Source organism: Heptranchias perlo, chromosome 15, assembly GCF_035084215.1.
Source record: "Heptranchias perlo isolate sHepPer1 chromosome 15, sHepPer1.hap1, whole genome shotgun sequence".
Classification (NCBI taxonomy): domain Eukaryota; kingdom Metazoa; phylum Chordata; class Chondrichthyes; order Hexanchiformes; family Hexanchidae; genus Heptranchias; species Heptranchias perlo.
The window spans coordinates 27,851,346-27,867,538 of NC_090339.1; the positions used below are offsets into that span (position 1 = coordinate 27,851,346).

Consider the following 16,193-nt stretch of genomic DNA (forward strand, 5'->3'; position numbering starts at 1 on the left):
ATTCCCTGAAAGGACAAAGGTCTTATCTTCAAACGCAGTAACACCCAGGCACATGATTGCACTGAGAAAGGATAAAGTAAATGCACATGACAACAAAGATTGAAACATGCGTCGACTACAGCGCTGATTCCATGCACTATGGGAGGTGAAGTCCTTCCAATTCCCTTCCCGGAACCGAATGAGAACAGACCAGCGTCTTACGAACTACAACTCCCGAGATGCTTTGCACGTCGTCCCAGGCTGACGACTCCACCGAGCGTGATGCGGTCGGAACATCACTGAGCCTCCCCCCATTTCGAGCCACTCAGCAACACTGTTGTCCAGCGAGGCGGGCTCTGATTGGCAGTAGTGATCAAAGGACTAAGCCCCGCCCCCGGGTCGCATTCGGTCGTGGGATGAAGCGCCGCCGCCGCCATGTTTACGCACGGCCGTGAGAAGGGACGTTGGCTTCAGAAATAATAATAATAATGATGGCGTTAATAACAAGGAAAGGACGAGGTCGTGCTGCTCGCGGCGCGATTTAGCCGGAAAATTTTTTTTTGTTTGTTTTCTTTTTGAGAGTAATTTAAAATTTAAAAGAAACGGGAAGGCCGTTATTTTGAATGCGTTGTCGACCGGAGCATCGTTCGCCATGAGCCGACCCTCGTCAGCCGGCGGCGGGAAAACGGGGAAGCACACGGCGACGGCCGCTGCCGTGGCGGCGGCGGCAGCAGCGGCGGCAGCGGGTGGAGGAGGAGGCGGCGGCGGCGGCAATAATAATAATAATCCAGCAATAGCAGCAGCCGCGGCCGCAGCAGGGGGATCCACCCCGCCTCAGCCCGAACTCACTTCCCTCTTCGAGTGCCCCGTCTGCTTTGATTATGTGCTGCCGCCCATCCTGCAGTGCCAGGCCGGGCACTTGGTATGCAACCAGTGCCGGCAGAAACTTTCCTGCTGCCCGACCTGCAGGGGCCCACTCACCCCCAGCATCAGGAACCTGGCCATGGAGAAGGTGGCTTCCACCATCCCTTTCCCTTGCAAGGTGAGTCCGTGCATGCGCGGAGCAAAGACCCGATAACTTTTGGGGCTAGTTATGTTAAACTTCGGCGGTGCATGCTGGACCGTACAAGGTGTGTTTCTCCATTCCTGTCTTTTGCAGTCAGATAGAATTCCTAAATTTATAAAGTTATCTTTTTAGCCAGCTGTTAATACTTACTATAGTTGCATATAAAGTAAATGTGTTGTAGTTTAATGTATTAAGATATTCGATGTGTTTATATTCCATTTCTTACTGTGTAACCATTTGGTGATAAATGTAGCTTAGCTGTCAAAGATCATCTGCAGAAAAGAGTGATGTTAAGATTTCGACTTTCTCAAGTTGAAATATCCCCTTTTTTGATTCATTCGGATAATTATATTAAAACCTGTAAAAGTACATTGCCCAGCATTGATATGGCATCAGTTACTATGACAGTGGATGGAGCTGATGGTTGCTTATTCTGAAATTATTTGGCGCTAGGTGTATTTACAACATAAATCCAGTGTTTTCCATGGATGGCTACATGTCTTGGGATTTGATAGTTTGAGATTTTGATGCCACAGTAAACTCATTATTGTTATTATCCTTTAGTAATCCTTTGCCACTGCTTGTGACATGCTTGCATTGGTCCCTGGCTTCCTATTTGACCCTGAGATGCGCTTCCGACCACATATCTGCTTCATCACCAAGACCTCCCACATCCACCTCTGTAACATCGCCTGTCTCTGTCCCTGCCTTAGTTCATCTGCTAAAGCCCACGTCCACGCCTTTGTTACCTCTAGACTCTTCCAGTGCTCTCCTGGCCTCCCATCTTCCACCCTCCATAAACTTAAGATCATCCAAAACTCTGCTGCCTGCATCCTAAATCGCACCAAGTCCCGTTCTCCCATCACCCATGTACTCACTGACCTGCTTTGGCTCCCGGTCCGGGAATGCCTCGATTTTCAAATTCTCATCCCTGTTTTCAAATCCCTCCACGGCCTCGTCCCTCCCTATCTCTGTAACCTCCTTCAGCCCTGCAACCCTCTGAGATCTCTGCGCTCCGCCAATTCTTGCCTCTTGCGCGTCCCCTAGTTTAATTGCTCCACCATTGACAGCTGTGCCTTCAGCTGCCCAAGCTCTGGAATTCCCTCCTTAAACCTCTTCGCCTCTCTCTCCTCCTTTTAAGATGCTCCTTAAAACCTACCTCTTTGACCAATCTTTTGGTCATCTGTCCTAATACCTCCTTATGTGACTTGGTGTCAAAATTTGTTTGATAACGCTCCTGTGAAGCGCTTTGCAACGTTTTACTACACTAAAGGTGCTATATAAATGCAAGTTGTTGTTGCTGCAGTTGACTTGAACTCTTTCTCCTTCATTCTACATTCTTTGTTCCTCATGATCTGCTTCCACTGTTCCTTTTCCTGATCTCTGCTCTTTACTCTCTTCTTCACTGTTTGCATTATGCCTTGTGTACTGCACCCTCCCTGTTGCTACTCTCCCGCTATATTTCTACTAGTGCTGCCATCCCAGGCTTCTATCCCTCCTGGGCATTCAATTGACCTTCCCTTCTCCAACAAGGGCATTCTTTGCTGCATCACATGCTGCTAGCTTTATTCAAGCTGTCTAATTTTCCACCCCCCCCCCCCCCCCCCCCCATGCCTTTGGGGCCAACTTTCCCACTCTTCAACCCTCTACAGTTCTACACTGACAGTTTTCTTCTCAACCCCCAGCCATTCTCCAGCAGCCTAACCCCCCCCCCCCCCCCATTGCTATTCAAAATATCCACACTCTTGCAAGCATGGCACTCCCCATCCAGAACCTCATCGCCTGGGAACTTAATATTGCTGGTTATAACCATTTCAGGAGATATAGGGAGGCAAAAATAGGGGTTGGAATGGCAGTGTTATTAAAGGATTCTATAACAGCGCTAGAACATAAGGATCCTTATGGATAGAGTTAGGAAATGGTACAGTTCTCGTTATGCATTACAGGCCACCAAACAATGGAGATGAGAGGGTGATCTGCAGAAAGTTCAGGGAGATATAAGAATAGCTGGGCAATCATATTAGATGATTTTAACTATCCCAAGAGAGACTGAAATAAAGATAATAAATGTGGTCAAAGTGGGGAAGGCTTTTCAGAATGCATCCAGGGTTTCTGCTTAGCATATATTAAGTTCAACAAGAACAGAAGCATTGCTTGATTTTGTTCTGGGAAACAAAGTGGGGCAAATATCTGACGAGTAGGAGAACAATTGGGAAATAGTGACCAGAACATAGTTAAATTCAATGTGAGAAAGAAAGGATAATGAGTATAATATAAGTGCATTGGACTGGAAAAAATCAACGTTAAGGGATCCTGCCCAAATTAACTGGGCAGACCAGCAGTGAGATGGATAGAGTACAAAATAAATATATTCCTGTAAGGTGAAAATGGGGAGCATCTAAAATTGAATTCTATGGATAAATGGAGAGGTGAAAACTAAACAAACTTAAAATTAGGGCTAACTGTACTGATGAAAATTATGAATATACAGTTTAGTGGGGATGTGAAAAGGGAGATTAGAAGGGTAAAAAGGGAATATGATAAAAGGCTGGCCGATAATATCAGAAGAATAACCAGGGCTTTTATAAGCATGTAAAACTGGAGGGTAGGACTAAGAGATGAAGGAAGGGGGTCTATTTGTGGAGGATGAAATTGTAGTAGAAATATTAAATATTTTGCATCCATTTTTACAAATGACGTTGGAAGTCAGAAGGTAGGTGTACTAGAGGAGGATATGGGACAATTGTTAGAGATAACTATCGAAAAGGAATTGGTTCTGAAGAAATGAGCAGAACTCGTGATGGCATGCACCCTGTTGAAAGGAGTCAGAGGAGATAGCAGAGGCATTGGCTGCAATTTTTCAGTCTTTTTTGTTAGATATGCAACTTCTGCCATGGGACTGGGGGAGTAGTGAATGCAACACCTTTGTTCAAGAAGGGAGAGAAAGATAAACTAGGTAATTATAGACCAGTTAGTTTAATGTCAGTTGTGAGCAAATTCTTAGAATCCATAGTTCAAGATAAAATTAGCGAGCATTTAGAAACGCATGAGTTAATCAAAGATAACTAGCATGGATTTGTTAATGGCAAGTTGTGTTTGACGAATTTGTTTCTTTTCAGTAAAAAGTAATTTGATGAAAAGGGAATTGCAGTGGATGTAGTGTATATGGATTTTGAGAAGGCATTCAATAAGGTGTCTCGCGAGGCTTGTTAGATAAATTCAGGCCTGTCGTATAAGAGGAAGTATAACAGCATAGATGGAAAGTTGGTTGACAGACAGGAAGCAGTGTTTGTGTAAGTGGATGTTACTTGGATAGGAGAAGGTTGGCAGTGGTGTACCCCAGGAGTCAGTGCTGGGTCCACGTTTGTACTTGTACTGCACAGTCTTACAGTTTGCTAATACAAAAGTTGGGCTTTGGTAAACAGCAAGGAGGACTATAAAAGACTTCAGGAAGACAGATAGGTCAGCAGGCTGGTAGATGCAATTTGATGCGAACGAGTGTGAGGTAATGCATTGTGTGAGGAACAAGGATTGGGAATATATACTCAATGGAAAGATACTGAAGGATATGGTTGAATAAAGATCTAGAGGTTCAAATCCTTGAAAGTGTAAGTACAAATAGATAGAGCCATTAAGAAGGCCAAAAGGCATGTTTGATTTTATAAATGGAAGGCCCAGAAGATATAAATTAAAAAATAAGTAATACATTTGTAGAAAACATTGGTTGTGCCAATATTAGAGTACTATGTGCAGTTTTGGGCACTGTGTTGTAGAAAGTACATTAATGCCACTTATGGTCATCAATTTAAAATTGTTACTGAGAAGGAGGGAGAACTTAGGAGACATGTCTTTATGCAGAGGGTTGTTGGAGCATCGATTGCTTTGTCATAGGGAGTAGTTCAAGCAGAGGCCATTACATAATTTAAAGGAAAAATGGATAAATTATTTGAAAATGTGAAGATACAGAACTGTGGGGAGAGAGCAGGGCAGTGGGATTAGTTTTGGATTGTTCCTACCGTGAACCGGCACAGACGTGATGGGACAAATGGCCTCCTCCTGTGCTGTAAACTTTTTTGGGTGCTCTCATCATTTCTGTTCCTCCTATTTCCAACCAGCCCACAACACTGAGTTTGTCATAGTCACTAATGACATCCTGGTGACTGCAGCTCATTGTCTCTTCCTGCCATGCTCGATTTCTTCAGTACTGTAGACAAACTGTGGTGCCCTATCTCTGCTGTTCAACTTTCACATCAGTTTCTTGTGGTTTCACTCCTAGCTGCCCCAACACGACCCTACGTCTTCCCAAATAATTTCTACTCCTGTGTCTGTATAGTAATGTGCAGTGTTCCATCCTTAATCACCTCCCATTCATAGAAAGAGAAAAGAGCTTGCATTTTTATGGCACCTTTCTCAATCTTGGGATGTCCCAAAAAACTTCACAGCCAATGAAGTATTTTTGAAGCATAGTCGCTGTTCTAATGTAGGGAAATGCATCAGCCAATTTGTGCACAGTGTGGTCCCACAAGGTGCAGTGAGATAAATGACTACATAATCTGTTTTAGTGATGCTGGTTGAGGCATAAATGTTGGTCAGGACACTGGGAGAGCTCCTGTGCTCGTCTTTGAATAATGCCGTGGGATTTTTTACGTCAATCTCAGGGCAGATGGAACCTCAGTTTAACATCTCATTTGAAAGACGGCATCTCCGACAGTGCAGCACTCCTTCAGTACTGCATTGAAGTATCGGCCTAGATTATGTGCTCAAGTCTCTGGAATGGGGCTTGAACCCACGACCTTCTGACTCTGAGGTGAGACTGCTACCACTGAGCCAAGGCTGACACCGTAAGTTTCATCTGCCATTGTTCTACCCATTTAACTATTTTATCCAACTTGTTTTATAGTTTCTGATCTGCCTCCTGGTACCATTGCCTCTGCTAGTTTGGTATTATTTGCAATTTGACCAATTCAGCTGGATGCTGTTTCCATCTCTGGGACATCAGTCCCTCTTGATTTTAAGGACACTGCTATTCAGCTGGTCCATCTGGGATTCATCTGTTGATAGGACTGTGCTCTGCTGCTGCAACACTCTTTGATTCCTGTCTGCCATCAAAGGTTTCTATATTGTTACCCTGGCTTACCCACAACTCTGGGCTCTCCAACCACTGTGCATATCATCGGATTACTTTTTGACTTTCCCATGGCTGTAAAATAGATTCTGTACTACACAACAGCAGCCATGAAGATCCTAGCAACCCTTTCACTTTTTGTGCGCACCCTTAATTACTCCCGATCTTAAAACAGAGCCTGGACTTCCCGATTTGCACCGATATCCCAGACTCTGTGAATTCTGGACTGCTCTCCAACCCTTCTGGCTGGCTGAAGTATTTCCCTGCCATGTTCTTGTAAAGAACTCTTACTGCTGGAGTTCAATGTTTTAATCTCTTAATTTTGGTGGAATCTGTCTTCATCGCACGTGCAAAGTGACTTTTTGTCTGAAGCCAAGGTCTTCTGCTTCTCCACCCTTAATTTCCTTGCTTCAGTCTTTGCTGTATCTCTACTCCTCACTTCCCTCCCCATCTTGCCTCTCATTCTTAAACCCTCCCACCCAACTGACTACCTACATTCCACGTTGCTCCCTAGTCCCACTTGTTGCTACTCCCTTGCTGAACTCCATTCCTGGACATGCTTATCTTTGTTGAGGAACCTGCAAAAGAGTGACTGCTGGAGCAGAGCCAAAATATCTATTTCTCCTTTCCCTGCACCTCCCTTACCCATCTCGCTTCTCTGGAGCCAATCTCTTCACCTTAAAGGTTGAGCCTGTCCTCAGGGTTGCGATCGGGCCAGTACCAGCTGCTTGCATATCAAATTTTAGAAGGACTCTGCTGCGATTAGTAGCAGAGTCCTGAGGAAAAATTTGTATCAGTGGAAAAACCTGAGTTAAGTATTAAAATTGGGAGGGACGCACTCCAACTCAGGTGAGGGCGGGCCTTTTTAAAAAAAAAATAAAATAAAACAAGGGTCCATAAAATAAGCAGGTGGCCAGATGGTTGAACAGTCGACTATACAATCAAATTCAGGGGAAAGAATATTAAAAATAGTAAAATTTTAAAAATAGACATCAGCAATTCAGAGCAGTTTGTGTCCACTGTCAAGTTGAAACAAGGATTGAACTCCTGTGAATTGATACTTCGAGCTGCACAGTGCCGCAGGTGATGGAGATGCCTGACCGAGGCACGACAGTGCCAACATTTTTTAAAAATTCATTAATGGGATGTGGGTGTCGCTGGCAAGGCCAGCATTTATTGCCCATCCCTAATTGCCCTTGAGAAGGTGGTGATGAGCCACCTTCTTGAACCGCTGCAGTCCGTGTGGTGAAGGTTCTCCTACAATGCTATTAGGTTGGGAGTTCCAGGATTTTGACCCAGCAATGATGAAGTAACAGCAATATATTTCCAAGTCAGGATGATGTGTGACTTGGAGGGGAACGTGCAGGTGATGGTGTACCCATGCGCCTGCTGTCCTTGTCCTTCTAGGTGGTAGAGGTCATGGGTTTGGGAGGTGCTGTCAAAGAAGCCTTGGCGAGTAGCTGCAGTGCATCTTGTAGATGGTACACACTGCAGCCACGGTGCGCTAGTGATGGAGGGAGTGAATGTTTAAGGTGGTGGATGGGGTGCCAATCAAGCAGGCTGCTTTGTTGTGGATGGTGTTGAGCTTCTTGAGTGTTGTTGAAGTTCCACTTATCCAGGCAAATGGAGAGTATTCCATCATACTCCTGACTTGTGCCTTGTAGATGGTGGAAAGGCTCTGGGGAGTCAGGACGTGAGTCACTTGCTGCAGAATATCTAGCCTCTGACCTGCTCTTGAAGCCACAGTATTTGTGCCTGATCCAGTTAAGTTTCTGATCAATGGTGACCCCCAGGATGTTGATGGTGGAGGATTTGGCGATAGTATTGCTGTTAAATGTCAAGGGGAGGTGGTTAGACTCTCTCTTGGAGATGGCTGGAGGGTGTAATTACAATTTGGTAAGTTTACATAAGGTGTTGCCATTATAAGTGTGGACATAAGAATTTATAGTGCAAAAAGTTGATATAAAAATGTGACTTAAAAAAAATAGGAAGTAATGCTTAATAGACAGGAAGTGTGTGCAGACATAAAACTTTTAATAAGATACAGATCTATTTATATTGATATCATCAATCCTGCATACTAGCCCACTTCTAATGATCTGAAAATGGTAGGAAAAGCAAGAAGGAACTTCCATTTATAGAGCTCTTTTCATGTTCTTGGGATTTGCTGAAGTACTTCACAGTCAATGAATTACTACCTTTGTCCAAGCAAGCATGGTAGACAATTTGTGCACAGCACAGTCCCACAAACTGTAGAGATAGATGATCAGCTAATCTATTTTGTTGGTATAGTTGATGGATAAATATTGGCCAGGACATGGGGAGAACTCCCCAGTTGTCTTCGAATAGTGCCGTGGGATCTTGAACATTCACCTGAACAAGCAGACGGGACCTCGGTTTAACATCTCATCCGAAAGACAGTTCTTTGAATAATGAAGCACTCCTTCGTTGCTGCATTGAAATGTGAGCCTAGATTATGTTCTCCCAAGTCCTGGAGTGGGGCTTGAACCCTCAGCCTATTGACTCAAAGGTCAGAGTCTTACCACTGAGTCAAGCTGACACCCAGTCCGTTGAAAACCATGTGACTACCAAATCTCTCCTGTTATTCATCTGGTAACGTTTTGCTGCTCATCGGGAATGACTGCTTGTTGGACACTGTTAACACTGTATTCGTGTAATTCAGCTGCCTTTTTTGATCCCACACTTAGGCTGCTCCTGGACCCTCTCCATGCCTGGCCCTTTGCTCTCAGCCTAACCTCACTCCTCTGGGCAAGTGCCTAGTGTGACAGCTAAGATCAGGAGGGGAATGGCATATGGATTTGTAATCATAGAATCATAGAAGTTACAACATGGAAACAGGCCCTTCGGCCCAACATGTCCATGTCGCCCAGTTTATACCACTAAGCTAGTCACAATTTCCTGCACTTGGCCCATATCCCTCTCTACCCATCTTACCCATGTAACTGTCCAAATGCTTTTTAAAAGACAAAATTGTACCCGCCTCTACTACTGCCTCTGGCAGCTCGTTCCAGACACTCACCACCCTTTGAGTGAAAAAATTGCCCCTCTGGACCCTTTTATAGTCCTTATGAACACTATTTCCTTAGCAGCAGTCTTGGAATCAAAGCTTGCAGCCCAAGTCCCAAGGGAATGTTTCAAGATTCAAATTAAATCTTAGAGCCACACTTTTTGAAAGTTGGAATTTAGACTTTCTGAAGCATATCTGTAGGGATCTAAATTGGAAGGAATTTGGATAATCCCCATTTTAAAATATAGAGTCTCAGGAACTTGTATTAATAGAGCAGAAATTCTGTTCATGATGCACAAAGATTGAACAGTGATGTCCATGACTCTTTCCTAAAGGAACTACTGGTAAATTAAGCACTGCGGCAGCACATAGAAATAACATTCATGGTCTGTGTAATATGTAACATATCTTAGTATTTGTACTTATGGACATGTAGAACGGGTTAATTCTATTCATGCAAATCATCATGCTGTGGTGGCTTTGCTGTTTAACAGCTTGTTACCAATTATGTGCTGATGATTCCTACTCCCGATAGTCCTACTGATGATTCCTACTCCCGAGCAATGAAGTATTTCACTGTATATACCTGTTGGGATGCTTGCAACTTCAAGTATTTTTGTGTGCTCTAAATTTTAAAAGTGCTTTAGTAAATTGGAAGCAAATGTCAAAACTAATTTAGTGGTTACTTGTTATAACATTCCTAAGGTTCTTGGCATTACAATGTCAGCTCCAACATCTTGAGCCGAAACTGTGGGCCATATGTTGTGCAGTGTCCTCCCACGTGCTGCTCACACACCATTTGCTGGAGTGCTTTCAGCTTGAAAATTGTATTGGAACTTGAGGGCATTTGAACAGGTTCATGATTTCGCAGCACTGAGCAAGGTATTTAATAAGTAGAAGTCTTGCAGGGCCTTTTACAGAACCTGGTTAAATTGGGAATATTAAAAGATAGTGTACTGGATTTAATTTGAGTGTTTTTTTAAAAAAAATTGCAGATTTAAGAGCAAGTACTTTTAAAATGTAATTGATGATTGTCATGTTTTTTGAAACAGAAGTAAAACTAAGTGGCTTTAATGGGGCCATGAAGAGTTAGACTGTTCTTTTGTTTTCCTTTGATACAATCTGTGTAGAACTGATATAAATTGAATCCATATCTAAACTAACACATGATATTTTGTTAGCCAAGTGTCTGGCATGTGCAGAAACCGACTCTGTGTCTCTAAACCAAGGTGCGGAGATATTCATATAGGTTGAGTTTTTGTTTGTTTGATGTGGATTGCTGTGGCGACACATTCTACTTAAAGTCCAGAGTACTTAGGCACAAGATGGCATAGCCAAGTCTTTGGTGACACTTTGCATTCTTGTACCTGGCTGAAATAAATTCAGAGAATAGAAACAATTCACAATTTAGATAAGATACCTGCCCGTATACAAGCAAAACAAAAACAAAGAAGTTGACCTCGGGATATGCCTTTTCAGTGCAATTCGATTTTGTGGCTGCAAAAAGAATGGCCAGAGTGAGCACGTTAATAGCAGAATAATACATTGTGTTACATGGTCTGATGTTCTTATCATTCTAACAGTGTATCCTCCAACTTACCATGAGTAATTCCAAGGGAGTGCCACTAGCAAATTACAGTAATATTTATTTCAGCTTCACTAGGAACTGTCCATTATGCAAATATAATTATCAAGCCAATTTTGAAGTTGCTATTGTGAAACTGAGCCTTGTAGGCCAGGAAAATTTCAGATTTGATGCCCAGTTTTGAGTCGAGCTAATTTCAGTAATGCTGCTGTAAGTAGCTTCAACATTCCTGAGCTAGAAAGCAGAAACGGGCCGGATTCCTTCTCCTGTTTGCTATACAGTGGTTCCTGCTTGAATGTGCATGGATGTTGGGTGAGACCTGGATTGGGCTTAATTATGATGCATGGTGTTTGAATAGCCAGCTGGCATTGACTGTCTAGATTGATGTGAAGAGTGCTTTCTTTTTTGTGGCACCAGAAGCTGCTGGTTTGTATGGAACCATACCCTAGAGCAGTACTTATAGAAGAGGTAAATTGGAGGATCAAAAGTACAATTGTGAGGCTCTGAAGAGTAGGGCAGGGCTGCATTTCTAACGGACAGAGTATATTGAAGCTGAAGTACTCTTTAATGCTTGAGTATTGATTGCCGAGAGGTTTACTTTGATTTGAATTTTTGCCAGTTTTGAAATATGCAAGTTTTTTTGTAAAATAAATTTGTCATGTCAAAATTATTCTAAATACATTTGTAGCAGTTCTAATTTCTGATTTACTAAAAAATACATTGCTGCGGAAGGAAGAAGCAGGCAAGAAAAGCTTGGAGAGCAGCCATCCAATAAAGAACATCACTATGTCAGTGATCTTTTTGTAACTCTCTTTCCCTTTTTCCTCTTCTCACTGATTTTGCTTTTCTCTCAGAGACTTAAGTTTATCAAACTAAACGAGTATGTTAACTGTTTTGCGGGGTAGGCTCGGCCCTTCGATTTTGATGGGAGTTGATGGTAACCTTTTGAAAGGGTTTGTGATGGGTAGTTCGTGTTTGACAGTGGTTGGGGGTAGGGCTGCTTAAAGTGTCTTTAAATAATTAGCCCAGTTAAACTCATCCTGATTTAAATAGTGTGATCAGTGATAAGTCTCAAGATTTATGTTCCATAGGATATTGTGGAAATTCCTGTTGCTTTATACTGTTTTATTTCCATTTTGATTCAAATTGTACCTTGTTTAGCACTGCAGCAAATATAAACATCCTGTGGCATTTGGTAAAACAAAAATGAGTGTGGTTTCTTGGTAACATAAAAGGGGTATTACATAACCAAGTTTGTTTGTCAAATTTATCCCGCTTATATTTCAGTGAGATTCAGTGACAATGAATAACTGTGCATTTACAAAATCTACATTTCTGGCTTTGCCAGTTTGTAACTGTCATTTTCCATGGGGAAGATCTGTATAGACCAGCAATACCATTGGTGACTTGTACAAGTGGGCTTGAGACCAGATGCAAAATAGGAATACATGACCTATGTACCGCTTCGGTTGAGATGTTAAACCTGCCCCCTCTGGTGGATGTAAAAGATCCCATGGCACTATTCAAAGAGGAGCAGGAGAGTTTGCCCCAGTGTCCTAGCCAATATATATCCCTTAACCAACATCACTAAAAAAAAAACATTATCTGGTCGTTATCACGTTGCTGCTTATGGGATCATGCTGTGTGCAAATTGACTGCCACGTTTCCTACATTACAACAATGACTACACTTCAAAAGTACTTCATTGGCTGTAATTAGCTTTGGGACGTCCTGAGGTCTTGAAAGGCACTGTATAAATGCAAGTTCTCTCTCTCTCACTGATGGCAACTATTTATATTTGATGTGGAGATGCCGGTGATGGACTGGGGTTGACAATTGTAAACAATTTTACAACTCCAAGTTATAGTCCAACAAATTTATTTTAAATTCCGCAAGCTTTCGGAGGCTTCCTCCTTCCTCAGGTGAACGGTGTGGAAATGAAATTTTCGAATCCTTCGCATTCGAAAATCACAGAACAATGCCTGGTGATTACTGCCCGTTGCCAAGGCAATCACAGTGAGCAGACAGAAAGGTGTCACCTAAAAGGCCACTGTAGACGCTGAAAGACGCCCTAGTAAGAACGGGATATGATGCTCGACTCATCGATCGACAGTTCAGACGGGCCACAGCGAAAAATCGCGTAGACCTCCTCAGAAGACTAACACGGGACGCAACCAACAGAGTACCCTTCGTCGTCCAGTACTTCCCCGGAGCGGAGAAACTACGCCATGTTCTCCGCAGCCTTCAACATGTCATCAATGATGACGAACACCTCGCTATGGCCATCCCCACACCTCCACTACTCGCCTTTAAACAGCCACCCAACCTCAAACAAACCATCGTTCGCAGCAAATTACCCAGCTTTCAGGAGAACAGCGTCCACGACACCACACAACCCTGCCACGGTAACCTCTGCAAGACATGCCAGATCATCAACACAGATACCACCATCACACGAGAGGACACCACCCACCAGGTGCACGGTTCATACTCCTGTGACTCGGCCAACGTTGTCTACCTCATACGTTGCAGGAAAGGATGCCCCAGAGCATGGCACATTGGCGAGACCATGCAGACGCTGCGACAACGGATGAACGGACACCGCGCAACAATCGCCAAACAGGAGGGTTCTCTCCCTGTCGGGGAACACTTCAGCAGTCATGGACATTCAGCCACCGACCTTCGGGTAAGCATACTCCAAGGCGGCCTTCGAGACACACGACAACGCAAAATCGTCGATCAGAAATTGATAGCCAAGTTCCGCACCCATGAGGACGGCCTCAACCGGGATCTTGGGTTCATGTCACACTACATGTAACCCCACCAGCGAACAAATCTTATCTGTTTTTAATATAACGGGTCATTGACTGTCTTCCTTCTCTCTTTTGGGGGGTTTGTATATTCAGTGGCCTTTTAGGTGACACCTTTCTGTCTGCTCACTGTGATTGCCTTGGCAACGGGCAGTAATCACCAGGCATTGTTCTGTGATTTTCAAATGCGAAGGATTCGAAAATTTCATTTCCACACCGTTCACCTGAGGAAGGAGGAAGCCTCCGAAAGCTTGTGGAATTTAAAATAAATTTGTTGGACTATAACTTGGTGTTGTAAAATTGTTTACAATTTATATTTGAGTAATTGGAAGCACTGGTGAAAGCCTCTTTCGTGGTGAGCCTAGTATCTTCAATGACACAAAATTGGAAGTGTAGTGAACAGTGAGGAGGATAGTGATACATTTTGGTAGGAAGAACGAGGAGAGGCAATATAAACTAAGGGGTACAATTCTAAAGGGAGTGCAGGAACAGAGAGACCTGAGGATATATGTGCACAGGTCGTTGAAGGTGACAGGACAGGTTGAGAAAGCAATTAAAAAAAGCATACCGCATTCTGGGCTTTATAAATGGAAGCATAGAGTACCAAAGCAAGGAGGTTATGATGAACCTTTATAAAACACTGGTTCGGCCACAACTGGAGTATTGTGTCCAATTCTGGGCACTGCACTTCAGGAAGGATGAGAAGGCCTTAAAGAGGGTGCAGGAAAGATTTACTAGAATGGTTCCACGGATGAGGGACTTCAGTTACGTGGAAACGCTGGGGTTGTTCTCCTCAGAGCAGAGAAGGTTGAGAGGAGATTTGATAGAGGTGCTGAAAATCATGAGGGGTCTAGATAGAGAGAAACTGTTCCCGTCGGCGGAAGGGTCGAGAACCAGAGGATACGGACATATGGTGATTGGCAAAAGAACCAAAGGCGACATGAGGAAAAATGTTTTATAAAGCGAGTGGTTATGATTTGGAATGTACTGCCTGAAAGAGTGGTGGAGGCAGATTCAATCGTGGCTTTCAAAAGGGAACTGGATAAGTACTTGAGGGGAAAAAATTTGCAGGGCTATGGGAAAAGGGTGGGGGAATGGGACTAGCTAGATTGCTCTTGCATGCCAAATGGCATCTTTCTGTGCTCTAATCATTCTATGATTCTAAAACAGTCCTCTTGCCATCAGAGACTACCCTGTAAGATAAATCATCCTTGGATGTATGCAAGTGGAGTTCAGATTTCAGTGGTATCTTTAACATTATTTTGAGATATGTCATCTGAATACTATAAACTTTCACTTGAATGTGCAGGAAAGTGCTTTTGAACAGTAATATAGAGGGGATTACATGGAATTTATAGCACAGAAACAGGTCATTCGGTCCATGCCAGTGTTTGTGCTCCACACAAGCCTGAAATTATGTCACAATGAAGGCCCTGATCTCAAATGTGAGAGCTTGAAATTACTTACCCACTTTTTTTTGGTACATTATCTCTTCCTGCTGCCCCCACTCCCACCACATGACCCTCGATCCAGTGGCGGGGGAAGAGAAGCAGCAGTCAGGAAACTTCTTATTGGGTGTATGTGCTTTATGACTAGCCTCTAGAAACTTGGAGCATCCTATGATCATTTTTGTGGGGATGTACCTGTTTTCTGACAAAGCAGAGAGCAGGAATTTATAGAATGTTACAACACAATAATGGGCCATTTTGGTTTATTAAGTCTGTATTAGTGTTTTTCTAAATGTGAGCCACCAATTTAATCTCACTCTCCTGCTCACTTCTCCATCTGTCTGTCATTTAAAAAAAATTGTGTCAATGTACACTTTCTGTCTATAAAAGCTTACTTCCTGTTGTCTCACTCTCCATTGTGCCTATTTCCATTATAAATTCTAAATACACATTTGTGATTGAAACTGCCTATGTGAACTAGTCAATGTGTAATTGTACAATCTGGCCACTGTGTGGCACTGTTCTGCCCACAAATCACTCAAACTGCTTTCTGAAAATATTTCACTTGAGAAAAAAATAGCAAGTCAAACATTTTCAAGTCCAAAATAAAAATGTTCAAAGCTACATATTTCATAATAAAATTAAGCCTGCAGCTCCTTTTTCTGCCATCCACCGCCTCCCACCTGACTATGAGCTTATATTAAACTTTAAGATTTTAGCAAGACCTCACATAGCAGTAGGTTTTTAAAAAAAAAAAGTGAAAGCCCATGGGATCCAAGGGAGATTGGCAAGTTGGATCCAAAATTGGCTCAGTGGCAGGAAACAAAGGGTATTGGTCGACGAGTGATTTTTGCGACTGGAACGCTGTTTCCAGTGGGGTTCCACAGGGCTCAGTAAGTCCCTTGCTTTTTGTGATATATTAATGATTTGGATTTAAATGTAGGGGGCATGGTTAAGAAGTTTGCAGATGATACAAAAATTGGTGGTGTGGTTGATAGTGAGGATGAAAGCTGTAGACTGTAAGAAGATATCAATGGACTGGTCAGGTGGGCAGAAAAGTGGCAAATGGAATTCAATCCAGAGAAGTGTGAGGTAATTGATTTGGGGAGGGCAAACAAGGCAAGGGAGTACATAATAAATGGGTAGATAGTG

General features: G+C 43.0%; 1 protein-coding gene across 1 annotated transcript in view; it reads left to right on the forward strand.

Annotated features, from left to right (window-relative positions):
- The first annotated feature begins 397 nt into the window (after positions 1 to 397).
- The window catches only part of siah2l (seven in absentia homolog 2 (Drosophila)-like), a 44,734-nt gene continuing 28,938 nt past the window's right edge, over positions 398 to 16,193 (forward strand). Inside the window, exon 1 of the mRNA XM_067996976.1 lies at positions 398 to 1,021. Within this exon, the coding sequence (XP_067853077.1) occupies positions 632 to 1,021 (390 nt within the window). The 5' untranslated portion in view covers positions 398 to 631. The remainder of the gene's footprint in view (positions 1,022 to 16,193) is intronic.